Consider the following 15,632-nt stretch of genomic DNA (forward strand, 5'->3'; position numbering starts at 1 on the left):
TTGCACAGAGCTGACCAGGTTCAATCCCAAGCATCCCATTTGGTCCCCGAGCATGGCCAGGAGTTATTCCTGAGTGCGGTGTCAGGAGGAAGCCCTCAAGTACCTCTGGGTGAGGCTCAACCTTTCTCAAGTAATAATAATATAATAAAATGATTAAATGATGGAGTTGAAAAGCCAGAGCAATAGTGTGCTTGCTTTGCATGTGGCTGACTTAGGTTTGATCCGTGGCATCTTATATCACTTGAACACTGCTGGGAGTGATTCCAGAGTGAAGAACGATGAATAGCCCCCTGAACATAAGAGTGTGCCCATATAAAAAAAATAATGGGGGCCCGGAGAGATAGCACAGCGGCGTTTGCCTTGCAAGCAGCCGATCCAGGACCAAAGGTGTTGGTTTGAATCCCGGTGTCCCATCCCATATGGTCCCCCGTGCCTGCCAGGAGCTATTTCTGAGCAGACAGCCAGGAGTAACCCCTGAGCACCGCTGGGTGTGGCCCCAAAAACCAAAAAAAAAAATAATAATAATAATAATGGAAATAATTTCCATTTCTGTTGAAATCAAGCCAGACTCTCAGAATAAATCTAGACAGTCCACTAGAGGCATGTCCCAAGTAGTATCTGCAATAGAGAAGGGATATCTGCTTAATACTTAGGTGCTCGCCTATGTTACCCAGGCTAGGAACACTAAGTCCTCAGAAATGATTGATGGTGGTTCTGTGGTTATTTTCTCTTTACTCTTTCTTTAGTTTTCTAAGCAACAAAATGGATTTTATAAGTGAGGCTTTTTTTTTTGTTTGTTTTGGTTTTTGGGTCACACCTGGCAGCATTCAAGGGGTTACTTCTGGCTCTACGCTCAGAAATCGCTCCTGGCAAGCTCATAGGACCATATGGGATGCTGGGATTTGAAGCACCGTCATTCTGCGTCTAAGGCAAACGCCTTATCGCTGTGCTATCTCTCTGGTCCCATAAGTGAGGCTTTTTAAGGAAATGAATGATCTCCTAAAATATTTTATGTTGGGTGCTACAATTTCTTTTCTTTTTTTATGGTTTTTGGGTCACACCTGGTGGTGCTTAGGAGTTACTCCTAGCTCTGTTTTCAGAAATTGCTCCTGACAGGCCCGGGGAACCATATGGGATGCCAGGATTTGAACCACCTTCCGTCCTCGATTGGCTGCATGCAAGGCAAAACCCTACCACTGTGCTATCTCTCCGGACCCTTGGGTGCTACAATTTCTGTCATTTGGAATCCTTTCAATGTTATGAACTTGAGTTATTTAGGGGGGATTGTATATGTTCTATATTGTATATGTTATATATTAATTTATGTTTTATAATATGTACAATATTTATATATTAATTTGTATAACTTGGTATGTTTTTGTTGGATCTCAACTAATTTAAAAGAGTATTCTTTCTTGAAAGATTAATGTTATTCTCATTTCACAAATTTGGAAACTAAACTAAGGGGGGGGAGCCATAGACATTCGTATTTTTAAGTCATTGCTTTCATTCAGCACTTAGCAATGTCATAGGCTGTGCAGATAATCTTAAGAGTTAAATGAGGAAATGTATACATATGTAATCATCTTCATTCTTTGACTTCTATGATGTAGTTAATTTAATGAAATCACTCCGTCCCAATTCACTGACCATTTAGAAAAAAATTCATTCATGGTTTAAGTTCTGCAAAGAGTCTGCCTATCTCCTCAGTTTCTCTGTGTTTTGAATGACCTATAGACTTTGCCAGATCTTAGAACAGAAAGATAAAATTGATGAAAGTCAGAGCTGGGGTTTTGGTACGTGTAGACTTATCAGTCTTCCCCCTAAACTACAGTCTGCCTTTTGAGAACTCTAATAATTAATTTGGTCTTCTCTCTTCTCCCTCCTGCCCCACCTCTTCCCTGTCTGTTCACAGGTTATCTTGACGAATCAAATTACAACCCATCTGAGCGGAGCCTTCGCTTCTCAGGCAGACCTGGTGTCTCCAGCTGATGATTTGTCCCTGTGTGAAGGTAAGGAATCTCTCCTAGAGGGGCTGAAATCTGACGCTGACAGACAGCCCCACCATCTCTCTGCCTCCTGTTGAGAGCTGGGAGGCCAAGCTAATCAGCCCTAGCCACTGAACCTATTCGGAGCCTGGAGCTATAGTTGGGGCCACTGTTGCAGGCATCTGATTCTTTGCCCAATTTCTCTAAGGATCTTCCAAGCCTCTGCTACCCGTTCTTGAAGCCTGTCACTCTTCCCTGGGTTGTTTTTAGGCAGACAAACAGCTCAGTGACTTTGTTGTTGATGCTCCAAGGTTGGCTTTCCTGGTGGTCTCATAGCATGGCAGCCTTTTATGTGCAACCGGGTACTTTTGAACTGGCTAAAATGCTAAAACGTGTATTCACATCATGTGCCAGAGACGTGGCACTCCTGATCAGCTTTACAAAAAGATTAAAGAAAAGCTCTTCACGTTGGTAAAGCTGCAAAGTTTTCTCCACCCTCCCCTGCTAGCAAAGGTCAGAGTGGTTGGGATTTACACAGCTTGGGGAATTACCCTTCTGAACCAGTGGGTGGTTTCTGTGTTTATTGAAAGTTCTTGCTTGGCATTTCTGTGTCCTACTAGTTGTCGTTGAATTCCTTTCAGGGCAGAATGCTGTGGGCCTGGGTCGAAGTGCCTGGCCCTTTCCATTTTCTGAGAATCATTCATGATGGAGTACATGGGCCTCTAGCCTTTGCACATCTCTTGAATTTTGTCTGTGGTCTTCCAAGGACTGGCCTCAATTTGGGATCTCAAATCTTTGAGAAGTGGCAGGAGATAATAGTACAGAGGATGGCACTTGCCTTGCATAAAGCAGACCTCAATGGTGGTTTTTTTGGAGTTAAAATATTAATTAACAGAATTGTAAAAAGGCCTCTGTATCCCATTTCTACATTTAGTGATACATTATTACTCCCTCATAATCTGAACTGAAAACTAAACTACTCTTCTTTTCTCCTTACATTCATTTCAGGTCTATTTGATTCTTTTCTTTTTTTTTTTTTTTTTTTGGTTTTTGGGCCATACCCTGTGAGGCTCAGGGGTTACTCCTGGCTATACGCTCAGAAGTTGCTCCTGGCTTCTTGGGGGACCATATGGGACGCCGGGGGATCGAACCGCGGTCCGTCCTAGGTTAGCGAGGCAAGGCAGGCACCTTACCTCCAGCGCCACCGCCCGGCCCTTATTTGATTCTTTTCAAATGTATCTTTCCTCAGTCTCCTCCTTTAATTTTGAGTTATTTTTTTAATATTGACTAATTTTAATTTGGGGGTAGTTTTTACTGGAATAAAAATTAAATTCATAATTAAATCATTCTTTGTTTGTTTTAGAGCCACACCTAGCAATGCTCAGGGGTCACTTCTGGCTCTGCACTCAGGAATCTCCTGGCAGTGCTCAGGGACCATAGGAGATGCCTGGGATTAAACCCCTAGTTTAAGTCTGCAACTTGCAAGGCAAGTACGTGCAGTACTCCAGTCCCCTCAATTAGATCATTTTAATAAATTAAAAGATGGTCTTCTGAACTTAAGGCTCAATAAGTCCATTCTGATGTTCCCAAGTGACACTCTTGTGTGGCTTCCTTTGCATGTGTCACTCTCTTGCTCAGAAATCTGGGGACTTTATCGGGCCGAGCCGTGGCGTAGCAGTAGGGCTTTTGCCATGCACATGCTGACCTAGGACAGAACACGGTTCGATCCCCAACCCCCACCCCGGCATCCCATATGGTCCCCCAACCCAGGAGCTATTTCTGAGCACAGAGCCAGAAGTAACCCCTGAGCATCACAGGGTGTGCCCCCCCCCCCAAAAAAAAAACAGGACCAGTGAGATAGCATGGAGGTAAGGCATTTGCCTTCCATGCAAAAGGACAGTGGTTCAAATCCTGGCATCCCATAGGGTCCCCCGAGCCTGCCAGGGATGATTTCTGAGCATAGAGCCAGGAGTAACCCCTGAGCACTGCCGGGTGTGACCCAAAAACAAAAACAAAAAACTAAAAACAAAACAAAACGAAAAAGAAATCTGGGAACTTTTGTCACCTCTTTTCTGAGAATACACTATAATCAATAGACTGGTTTAAAAATATTCAGAAATGTGTGGTTTGTTCACTTGAAATTAGTTAGGATGGAAGTATTTACACCATAGAAATCAGTGGTTTTTCTTCTTTCTCTTCCTTGCTTTTGCATGGGTCAGATTCCAAAATGCCTCTACATAAAGTGAAGACTTATTTACTCTCCTGACTCTACCCCTCCCTCCCTCCCTCCCTCCCTCCCTCCCTCCCTCCCTCCCTCCCTCCCTCCCTCTCTCCCTTCCTCCCTCCCTCCCTCCCTCTCTCCCTCCCTCCCTCCCTCCCTCCCTTCCTTCCTTCCTTCCTCCCTCCCTCCCTCCCTCCCTCCCTCCCTTCCTTCCTTCCTTCCTTCCTTCCTTCCTTCCTTCCTTCCTTCCTTCCTTCCTTCCTTCCTTCCTTCCTTCCTTCCTTCCTTCCTTCCTCCCTCCCTTCCTTCTTTCCTTCCTCCCTCCTTTCTTTCTTTCTTTCTTTCTTTCTTTCTTTCTTTCTTTCTTTCTTTCTTTCTTTCTTTCTTTCTTTCTTTCTTTCTTTCTTTCTTTCTTTCTTTCTTTCTTTCTTTCTTTCTTTCTTTCTTTCTTTCTGTCTTTCTTTCTTCTAAAGCTAATCAAAACTTTAATATATCTGCCAACAGCCTCAAAACTAGCCATTCAGGGTCATCTCTAGAAGGAGATGAACCCGCCCAAGGTCATGAAGAGGATTATATAGGGAAGGGATATAAGGAAGCTCTAGCTTTTTGATGATCTCTAAAATGATTGGCTGTTGTCTAGGGGTACCTTCCTACTGCTCCCTTGTGTCCTTCCCTGATAGGCCACTGGTATGGCCAAGTAGCTTGTGCTCGCTCCTTCCTTTCATTAAACCTCAGTGGTCACTATTCCCTTGAGTAAAGGCATGAACACCAATTTTCTGCCTACTGCTACCCAGACCTGCCTCCATGCCTCAAATGATAGACATATCATCTGAAATCAACAGTATTGCCCCTTTACATTTTAACTTTGTTTTCTTCCCAAATCCTCCTCATTCCTTAGAGATTTACTTGCACAAAACTTCTCTGCTTATTCCAGTCTGCCTTGTTTCTGTTCTCTCTTCCTCCTGTGTGACATGCCAGCTCAGCTATGTAAAGAAAAGATACAGCAAAACTAATTGAACCAGTTTCACAGACTGTGTTATATTCTCCTACTATCCATGTTAGAACTAGGCACTAGTTCTAACCAGCAAAGTTTTTGATAAGTAAAGAAGTTCTAGGATCTAAATAAATGCTCAAGCAATATCACAGTAAATTCTCTGCAAGAACAGTACTCCTGAGATTCACACAAAACACCAAGGAACATAATTAGAAACTTATAATCTATACTATTTAGACACTGTATCCTGTTCATTTCTGAGAAAGAGACTGTGGGAGAGTATCTTTTTTCCTTATTTTAAGAGTTGTAAACAAGAATCTTTTCTGATAAACCATCTTCCTGGTTTATCTTAAACAGAAGGAGCAAAACAAAGAAAATGGCATTGGAGTTCAATGTGACTGCTTCCAGAAAAAATTTGTTTTCTGCATGGCAAAGAAAGTGAGTGGTTCATACTTAAACAACTTTTTCTTTCTATGAGACCCAAGGGTGAATGGAAATGTTTTTTTTTTTCCCTAGATCTTTGCCTTGCTTAAATAAGCCAGCAAAGAGGCTTATCTAGTGATATTTTCCTCCCCTGAAGCCTATATTGAAATTCCTTACCAGTGAATTCAAATGGGCAGATTCCTTAGAACATTTATACCCGCTCAAATATATTACAATGATAGTTGATCTTACACTGATTTGTATATATAAGCTGCCTCACTGGTATGTGAAGCATTGGATTGGATCAGCTTTTCCACTGTGTTCTTAGCTCCATGATCTTGGGCAGGCCTTTAAATCACTTTGAGCCTCTGGTTTTTCTTCTGGGAAATGTCACATGGGCTGAGCATAAGAGAGTTCAAGTCTTTTCTCACTCTAAAATTCTAAGATCCCAAATGTGCATCTGGAGATCAGGAACGTTCATTCACTGCTATGTTTTCCAAGTTCTGATTTATAGCGTGAAGAATGGGCCCTACAAATGAAGCCTACTAGAAGGGATTTTGCAGAATCTCAGCACTGCTCTTCCATGCACACACCTCGCTTTCCACTCTGAGACACTGGTCATCTCTTCCTGCATCTCGCTCACTCTGCCTCTCTCCCACACCCACATACACACAAGATATGTATCCCAACCAGAGAGAGAGAGTGAGAAGCACATAGTGAAGAGGGAGAGCTCAAGGACCACCCCGTCCCCTAATAGTTTTCAGCTGCAGAACAGAGGCCACAGCTTTCAACAGGGCTCCCTTGAAAACAGTTGTGGGTGAACACAAGCCTGTGATGAAATGATCTGAGTTGACCTGCGAGAAGTCCCCAGCAGGAGCTGATTCAGGGAAATGAAGTCCCTTCTGCTCTGATGCAGAGCAAGGAACATAAGTGACCTGGCCCAACTGAGAGATCTCTTCCACCCCAGCAGATCCTGGACTATTAATATCTGCCAGCTGCAGGGCCAGAGCATCCCCCTTGCTGAGATCAAAAGAGCCCCTATCTTAGCTGGAACAAGGTCATCTGCCCAGGGCCGTAAAAGCAAGCCCTGGCTGGCTGTGGGGACCGCTCTGGGGGAGGAGAAGGAGAGAGATGGGGAGGTGCTCTCTCACGCTCCTTTAATCTCGGCTGACCAGCTGTTGCCCTCCCAGTGTTTGTGAAGTTGAGCACGCTTTGTTTTGGTGTTGCTGTTTTGTTTTTTTTCTTATTAAATGTGTGGCCGTGTTGTTACTTAGATTACGCAGACACATGTTCACAGCTTGGGTCCATGGGATGCTTCTCTTCATTGAGACTCCATTCCACTGTTGAATTATCTAGTCCCAAGCGGAGAGGCAAGGGAGAAATGGAATCCAAAGGCCAAAGACTTTCCCACCAATGCTGCTTCTGGCCCAGAGTTTTGTGCTTTGAGAAGGAATTTGAGGGTAAAGTGAAGTTTCCCTCTTAAAACAACTCCTGTGTGCAGGACGCTTGTCAGTTTTCAGCTGGCTTCCGCCAACTTGATTCATTCACTTGGGAGAAAGAAAATTTTGGATTGATGCAAATTGACTAGATTTACACGGTGACACTAAGAGAAGAAGTCAGGATTTAGGGTTTTACAATCCTACCTGTTTCTAGACCAGGCATTGTGAGTCAACATATGCCTTTTTCAGTTTTCATTTTGTTGACAAAAACACATCAGCTATTACCGAACTCAATGATTAGTTGTTGACAAGGTCATTGAAACTGTTCTGAGGTTCTCAGAACCTTGTGGTTCTTCCTGCGGTCATAGCAGATACTAAGGATAATTGAGTCTTAGTCAGAAGGAGCATTCCTTTTCTCCAAAGAGATTGTTGTTAGAGGACCTAAAAATGCATCTAGCCCAAAATTCCACCTCATATTCTGAAGTCACTCAATATTTCTTTGAGCAGAAGAAATAACTGAGCCCCATCCACTGGGATACAGCTGGTAAGTGAAATCGAGGTGTACTGGGGCCTGTGCATGATTGGAGCTCTGTTCAATTTAGACCATTGGCTTTTTTTCCTCTTAGGATTTAGTGGAATGGCAGTGACTGCAATGTAGTGACACAGAGCACTTCAGAGACTCCATAGGCCTTCACAGGAAACATGTGGCATATATTAGCCATTGGTATCATTAATAGTTTCTGCTAGATTGTAACACATAACTAAAAAATATCAAAAGGGCATGTATGGGTCAAGAAAAGAACATAAGAAAAAAAAAGCAAGAGAAAACAAGAGTGGTTTCTAGTTTTAGTATTAAAAGCTTTCTATTCCAGTTGAATTGATGGCTGATTTCATGTGCAAAAGAAAGTATTTTGGGATTCATATTCTCTAACAAACCATCCCTGCAAAAAGCTGGAGTCCATTTGAAAGATTATATGCAAGTGCGTGGCTTGTATCTCTTTTAAAATAAATTCAACAAGCAAAGCACAGCTCAAAATAGTTGGGGCAAGTCAGGGACTCATGGTTGTGAAAGAAGCAGACTTCAAAGCATGGTATGAATTTTCAAGTTTTATTTCCACTCTTGCTTTCCAGCTGGATCTGCTCTGGATTTACTGCAGGATGTTTGAAAATGTGGCTCCCTGCTAATCTCAGACAGTTGCTATGATCAATGGTTTCTTTCATTTCCGATAAAAAACACTGGTGTTTCTCCTTAAATTGTGTGTACTTTTGGCTTTATTATTATAGTTGTAATTTATTGTCTGGCATTACCCAAATTTGTAACCCATTAACCACAGACTTTGGGTGGGTTGGTCAAATTAGCAGAACTCTCTCCACACTTTAATTCCAAGGTCTTCCACAGCCCAATACAAAACTTAATGTCCATTGGTTTGGGCAGGGCCATGTACAAATAAGTCTGGGTGGAACAGCTTCAGAAGGCCTTCTCTCAGGAGTATGGTGCCGATTGGCTATAATTAGGACTTTAAAAACATGAAGTGTCACCTTGTGACTACAAGGTTAATATTAACAACGTCGGTCTGCATTGTGAACATTAGCATTTCCATAGTATTTTAATGTGCCTTAAAATGATGAATCACTTAATACACCTCCAACAACTGAAGCATGAAGGAGAGAAAGGAATGGCTCAGAGGCCACACAGTGAGCAAGAAGCAGTGGTGCCGGGAACCCGAGTCAGAGCCCTCCCCCCGAAACCCTAGATTTGGAAACTACTGCCTCTTAGGAGTGAGTTTTGGATAAAAATATTTTGTGTCCCGGTGACCTTTCCATTTTTGATTTCCAAGCCACAGCCATTCATCAACACACACTTCACATGCTTCTATTCATAAGGGGACACATTCCAGTCTCCCTAGTACTAGGGAATCCATGACACTTAGTTGGCATCTGTTTCTTTCAACAGCTGTCCAGATGCCCTTAAAAGTTCAACTTATAGAAAAAAGATGAAAAGCCCCTAAAACCTATAACATTTAGCTGAAGGAAGCCTCAATATTCGTTATGGGAAGCTAGGAAAGCTAGAGTCAAGAGATGGGCTTGGCTTGCAAAATGTCTGACAAGCTATAAATCTCTGACGGGAGGGGAATTGAGGAGGATTTTTTCAGTAGGGAGGCCAAGGGGGCAATAGAGCCATGACTGGGGGATCAAAAGGAGAAAGGGAACATTGAAGTCAACCACCAGGAAGTACCTCTTGGTCAGGAACTCTGTTTTGCTAGTGATGGTCTGCCAAAGGAGAGACCCACTGGAAGCATAAGGTGCTTTAAGATCAAATTAGATGAGAGCCAGAGAATTTTCTTTGAGAAGAAGTCTTTGAGGTGGTTCGTGGGAGGGCTGAGCTGTATGTTTTGGAAGTCTTTCCCCTTCACCCTCAGACCTCTTTACTATTTGGGATTTACTGGCCAATTTCCCAGATATGCACATGTTCCTGTTCACATGCCAGTGTCATAAAGGCAGAAGAGACAAGAACACCAAAGCCAACTTGGTCAATTGCTCCAGCTACAGAGTTGATGGGGGCCTGGAGCCTAGACAATTGCAAATGCTGCAAAGTAGAGTGACCCAGATTCTAGAGGCAGGATTGTCTGGGAGAAGATGCTTGCTTTCCATACTCAGAGAATTCTGTATCAAAAACGAGAGGCCTCCAGGTCAGATATTGTAAAGGAAGGAAGGACAGTATTTAGGAGTGGTGCCCTCCTCTAAACAGAATTTGTGTTGTTATGATGACCTTCAGAGGGCATTTGTAATATATGTTGGGATTTGGGGAAGCTTGTATGTAATATTGTTGGCAAAGTGATCTGATCCAAGGGTCACCTTTCTAAGCTGTTACTAGGCTCTGATCTCACGAGGCTTTTGCTTTTCTTCATTCTTTCCCGATAAACCATGCAGTAAATACTGATTTGATTAAACTGCAGTTCATTCCATCATACTGACATTTCCAATACATTAGGTGCATTTCTGCATAATATTGGCATAATTTTAGGACTATGATACCTCCAAAAATAACTTTTTGGCTAGATAGAGACCTTCAAACTCCTTCCATTTATTCAAGAACAATACAAATACCTAACATTTTTAGGCAGACTGTGTTCAGGGCTCTCAGACAAATATGGTGTGTACAAAAATGCACCAGAATTTAGGAAGAGGGGAACAACTTTTTTAGTAGAGTGTGTTCTCATGGTCCAGGGAAGATGATGGCAGAACTAGTCTTTGAGAATGGATTAGATCTCGATAGAGAGAGGTAATGATTAGTAAATGCTATTAACAAATATTATAGTCTATGAGGTGTCATTTTCCGTGATCATTCTCGCCCTCTGAAACTCTGAGCCATTTATGCACAGCTCTTTCAATTTTTTATGGGCTTTGATTTTGCTTTTTCTACTAACTAGACTTTACATATTTTCTCATGGTTTTCTCTTTTATTTTTGTTTTTGCTTTCTACTTTTTTTTATTGGTTTTTTGGGGCCACACCCTTTGGTGCTCAGGGGTTACTCCTGAGCTCTGTACTCAGAAATTTCTGACTCTGCTCTCAGAAATTATTCCTGGCAGGCTCAGGGGACCTTATGGGATGCTGGGAATTGAACCCAGATTGGTTCATGAGTCAGCCACATGCAAGGCAAGTGCCCTACTATGCTATTGCTCCAGCCCCTGCTTTATACTTATTATACCTACTAACTGAAGTATTTGTTTACCTGGCCTATTCCTTCATTAGATTCCATCTTGCTCTAGTGTCAACTCACAAAGTGGTCATCTTAATCTCTCTCTCTCTCTCTCTCTCTCTCTCTCTCTCTCTCTCTCTCTCTCTCTCTCTCTCTCTCTCAAGATGGTTCCTTCTCTGTCCCCAAACCTGCCTTATTTTTCTTCATTGTCCATGCCTCTTCTTTTATATAATTGCATCAAAGATAGAGACATTGTGGTGAACATTTCTGTGTCTTTTAGGTTCTGGAGAATACTCAGTAAATATGGACTATATGTTGTATATGTGTTGGAATAAGGAAGAGGGATTGCCTTTATGTCTGGGGCTTGTAATGAATATAGAGACATCATGTGCAGTTCACCTAGAAGTAGTTTGGGGGTAAATTTGAAATGCCAGATTGAATTTTATGCTGAAATATAATCAAAATATTTCACTATAAAGACTACTGAAAGAGCTGTGTAGGCTGAGCTAGGGATTGGGCTGTTGTAGGCAAGGAGACAGTGAACTCCACAAATATTTAGAGATATGGGCACCTGGAACTTTACTTAGTGCTGAGGAAACAGATAGAAAATAGATGTTAGTGGATCTACTGATACCAAAGATATGGTAGCAAAAGCACCGACTTTTGAAGAACTGCCAGTCATTCCTTATGCCTGGGATAGTAGGAGGACATAGGAGAATGACAAGGAAGGGCTGATCTTAGGGGGACTGTGGACATCTGGCAGGCCAGTTAGAGTTTATGATTTTCCCTGAAGTCCCTGTGAGGCTAATCCATTGGCAACACGTCATTTTCTTGAACAGCTTGATTGATGGGGATTATTTGACTAGCCACGAATGTTTCTCCTTCCTCCCTCACAGTTCTCTTGCTTTCTTTCCAAAGTCACACATCCAGGCAAAGAAGTTGAACAATATTCCCAGCTAGAGTAGTGCGGTTCTTTAGCAAAGGATATGGGAGTTTCCCCAACCAAACCTTCATTCCTGTGTTTCTTAGCCTTCAGAATGCCTCAGCATTACTTGGAAAGTTTATTATGTCCCCCCGCTGCTATGTTCCCACTTCAGAGTTCCAGTCAATTGGGAAGGGCAAAGAAATGTGTATTCCTAACCAACTCTCAAGAGCTGTTGAGATGATCTAGAGAACCATTTAAAATTTTTTTTAATTTAATCACCATGAGATACACAGCTTAAAAGTTGTCCATACAACTTTTATATATGAGTTTCATATATGTTTAGTATATATGTATTTATATGTGAGTTCCATACAATGTCCAATACCAGCATACACTTCCTGCCTCTCTCTCTCTCTCTCTCTCTCTCTCTCTCTCTCTCTCTCTCTCTTTTCTTTTTCCTTTTAGGCACTGTAGTTTGCATATTTTTACGAAAGGAATATTATACATATTAGTTTATCTTATTTTTTTTTAAGTTCGTAAATAAATTGTTTAATTGAATCAACATGAGATGCACAGTTACAGAATTGTTCATGATTGAGTTTTAGTTATATAATGCCCAGCACCCTTCAACAGTACATATTTCTGGCTACCGATGTTCCCAGTTTCTCCCCCACCCTCTTCCTGCCTGCCTCTGTGGCAGACCTCCTCCTCCTCCTCCTCCTCCTTTCTTTTTTCTTCTTTCTACTTCCTGAAGTATCGTGCATATCTTTTCACTACTCAGTTCTTGTCCAGAGTGATCATTTCCAACTATCATTGTCAGACCACTCCCTTCTCTGCCCTAATTCACTCCTTACTATTTGTGTATTTGTGGGAAGCTTCTTACCATGGACTCTTCCTGGTCCTTTCCTCAATGAAAATATTATCATACTATCTTTTTTAATATACCACAAATTTCCTACCCCTTTACTTTTCTTTTTTGTTTTGTTTTTGGGTCACATCCAGCAGTGTTCAGGGTCACTCCTGGCTCTACGCTGAGAAATCAGTCCTGGCAGGCTCTGGAGATTCGAACCACCATCCTTCTGCATGAAAGGCAAATGCCGTACCTTCATGCTATCTCTCCGGCCTATCCCTTTACTTCTGATTCATTTTGCTCAGCATATTTTTAATATTCATTCAGGTATAAGCAAGCTTCATGACTTCATTTTTCCTATTAGCTGTGTAGTATTCCATTGTGTAGGCATACCACAGTTTTCTTTATCCACTTATCTGTTTTTGGCATTGGGGTTGTTTCCAGGTTCTGCTATTTTCAATAGTGCTGCAATGAACATAAGAGTAAAGAAAGCTTTTCTACATCATGTTTCTGGGCTTCTAGGATATATTTCTAGGAGTGGTATTGTGGGTCTTATGGAAGCTCTTTTTTTTTTTTTTTGAGGAATGTCCATATTGTTTTCCAAAAAGGCTGGATCAGTTGACATTCCTATCAGTACTGAATGAGAGTCTCTTTCTTCCTATATCCACACCAGCACTGTTTGTTCTTTGAGAACCATTTCTTTATTCACTGAGTCTTATCTATTTTAGGCACTGGATGGATGTGTTCTTTCACAGAATGATATCCAGAAAGAAAAATTAGGCATATAGAGGGATACATTAGGATTCATCATGGCACCTATGGATCCACTGGTTACCAGTGATGTCTTAGAGGGGGTTAAATGATAGTATGGTAGTAAAAGAAGAAAACAGGATCATCATGAGACAGTTGCAGAACTCCTTTGCAGTAAGAAACAGAAAGCCATTTAAGATCACCTTGTATTTAAAAGTCAGACCTATTCACAACCATGGCTAAGATTTATAGTCCATGTGTCATATGCCAGCACTAAACATCTATTACTTCATGTAATTCTCACTTGTTTCTCTGAGTTGAATGGTAATCATTATGCCATTTTACAGGTGAAAAAATTTAGGCATAGAAACCACAGTTACGGGCCCGGAGAGATAGCACAGCGGTGTTTGCCTTGCAAGCAGCGGATCCAGGACCAAAGGTGGTTGGTTCAAATCCTGGTGTCCCATATGGTCCCCCGTGCCTGCCAGGAGTTATTTCTGAGCAGACAGCCAGGAGCAACCCCTGAGCACCGCCGGGTGTGGCCCCAAAACCAAAAAAAAAAGAAACCACAGTTACTTTCAGAGTCACTATTCCAACTCAGGGAGTTTGGCTTCAGATGTTATATTTTTATCCATTAAGTTTTGTTTTGTTTTGTTTTGTTTTCTGGGTCACACTCAACGGTGCTCAGGGGTTACTCCTGGTTCTGCACTCAGAAATCTCTCCTGGAAGGCTCAGGGGACCATATGGGATGCTGGGAATCAAACCACCATCTGTCATGGGTTGGCCACGTACAAGGCAAATGCCCAATCACTGTGCTGTCTTTCTCTGACTCCCTCTATTACTTTTTTTTTTTTTTTTAATCCCATGAAGGTTACAATTACCGTATTTTCCGGCGTATAAGATGACTTTTGAAACAAAAAAGTCAACCGAAAATCGGGGGCCGTCTTATACGCCAAGAGTATCCCGAAAAATGTTTCAATATGCCGCTAAACGAAAATTGTCTGAATATTGCCACAAAACGAATTTTCCAACTCGATCCTGCACCAATCACTGCAAGGCTGCTCGGACCACCTCTCTAACTCAGCCAATCCAAGCAGGCTTTTTAGGCATGCAAATGAGATAGTGTTCTGGACCCGAATCTACACTGTCAAAAGCCTGCTCAGATTGGCCAGAGTCAGAGAGGAAGTCTATGACAGTATAACCTTTGAACCTTTGCTTATTGTGTTTGGCACACTGTGGTACATACAGTTGCAGCACAGAAACGTTCTGTCTGATACAGCGAATATAGGCCTAAACCTATGTTTTAACTGCAAAATTAGAGGGTCGTCTTATATGCCCATTCGTTTTAAATGCCAGCAAATACAGTAGGATTCTTATGTCTATGTGCAAATAGTAACTAAAATTCACACAGATCATATGTGTGAATCATAATGGTTGAAACTGAAACCATTCTTTTTATTTTTCTCATATCTACCATTTGATATGATATAATTGAACAAATTTACTTTTTCATGCCTAAGGATTGTCCTTTGTTTTAATCAGCCATGACCAAGGCATCATATGGTAAAAATCCTGGTCAGTGCCCCTGAATTTTCAGTGGAGCCTATTAAAACCTCTTATATGGGGTTATGTATAAAGAACAAATTCCTTGAGAAGGGAATCACTATCAGGTAAATATTCCCAACATAGCATCCATTTTGTTCAACGGGAAAAATCTCATTACAAATTTTATAAATAGGTCTGTGTAATCTGTTGATTCCTTCAGACATATCCATTCTCAGCATCCGTTCCTTTTATTGGGGGGAGGGTTTGGGCCACACCCAGTGATGCTCAGGGGTTACTCCTGGCTATGTGCTCAGAAATCACTTGAGGGGGCCAGATGGGACGCTGGGGGACAAAATGCGGTCCCTCCTAGGTCATCGCATGCAAGGCAAATGCCCTATTGCTTGTGCTACTGCTCTAGCCCTGCATCCTTTCCTTTTATATCAGTATTTTTGACATTACCTAACTCTTGCTATTCCAATCTTTCAACCCATTATATTTATATATTTGAAAACATTTTTTTCTAGTTCCAGATTTTAGTCTGGCCTTTCCTTGACCAACTTTTCTGGTGTTGGGGCACACCTAATTGTGCTCAGTTTTTTCTCCTGGTTCTTCCCTCAACAACCCACTCTCAGAGGGTCCCAAGAATCAAACCCAGGTTGGCCATGCACAAGATAAGCACCTTACCTACTGCTTCATCTCCCTAGCCATAATCAACTTTTCTTTATATCCACAGTCAGTTCTAAAATATCTCAGGGGAAGTATTTGGGAAAGAAAGAAGCTCTTCTTTTTGTTTCTC

At 41.9% G+C, this 15,632-nt stretch overlaps 1 protein-coding gene across 1 annotated transcript in view; it reads left to right on the plus strand.

Annotated features, from left to right (window-relative positions):
• The window catches only part of RAD51B (RAD51 paralog B), a 632,113-nt gene that overhangs the window by 437,758 nt on the left and 178,723 nt on the right, over positions 1 to 15,632 (plus strand). Inside the window, exon 7 of the mRNA XM_049770452.1 lies at positions 1,916 to 2,012. Coding sequence (XP_049626409.1) covers positions 1,916 to 2,012 — 97 coding nt within the window. The remainder of the gene's footprint in view (positions 1 to 1,915; positions 2,013 to 15,632) is intronic.

Source organism: Suncus etruscus, chromosome 3, assembly GCF_024139225.1.
Source record: "Suncus etruscus isolate mSunEtr1 chromosome 3, mSunEtr1.pri.cur, whole genome shotgun sequence".
Lineage (NCBI taxonomy): Eukaryota > Metazoa > Chordata > Mammalia > Eulipotyphla > Soricidae > Suncus > Suncus etruscus.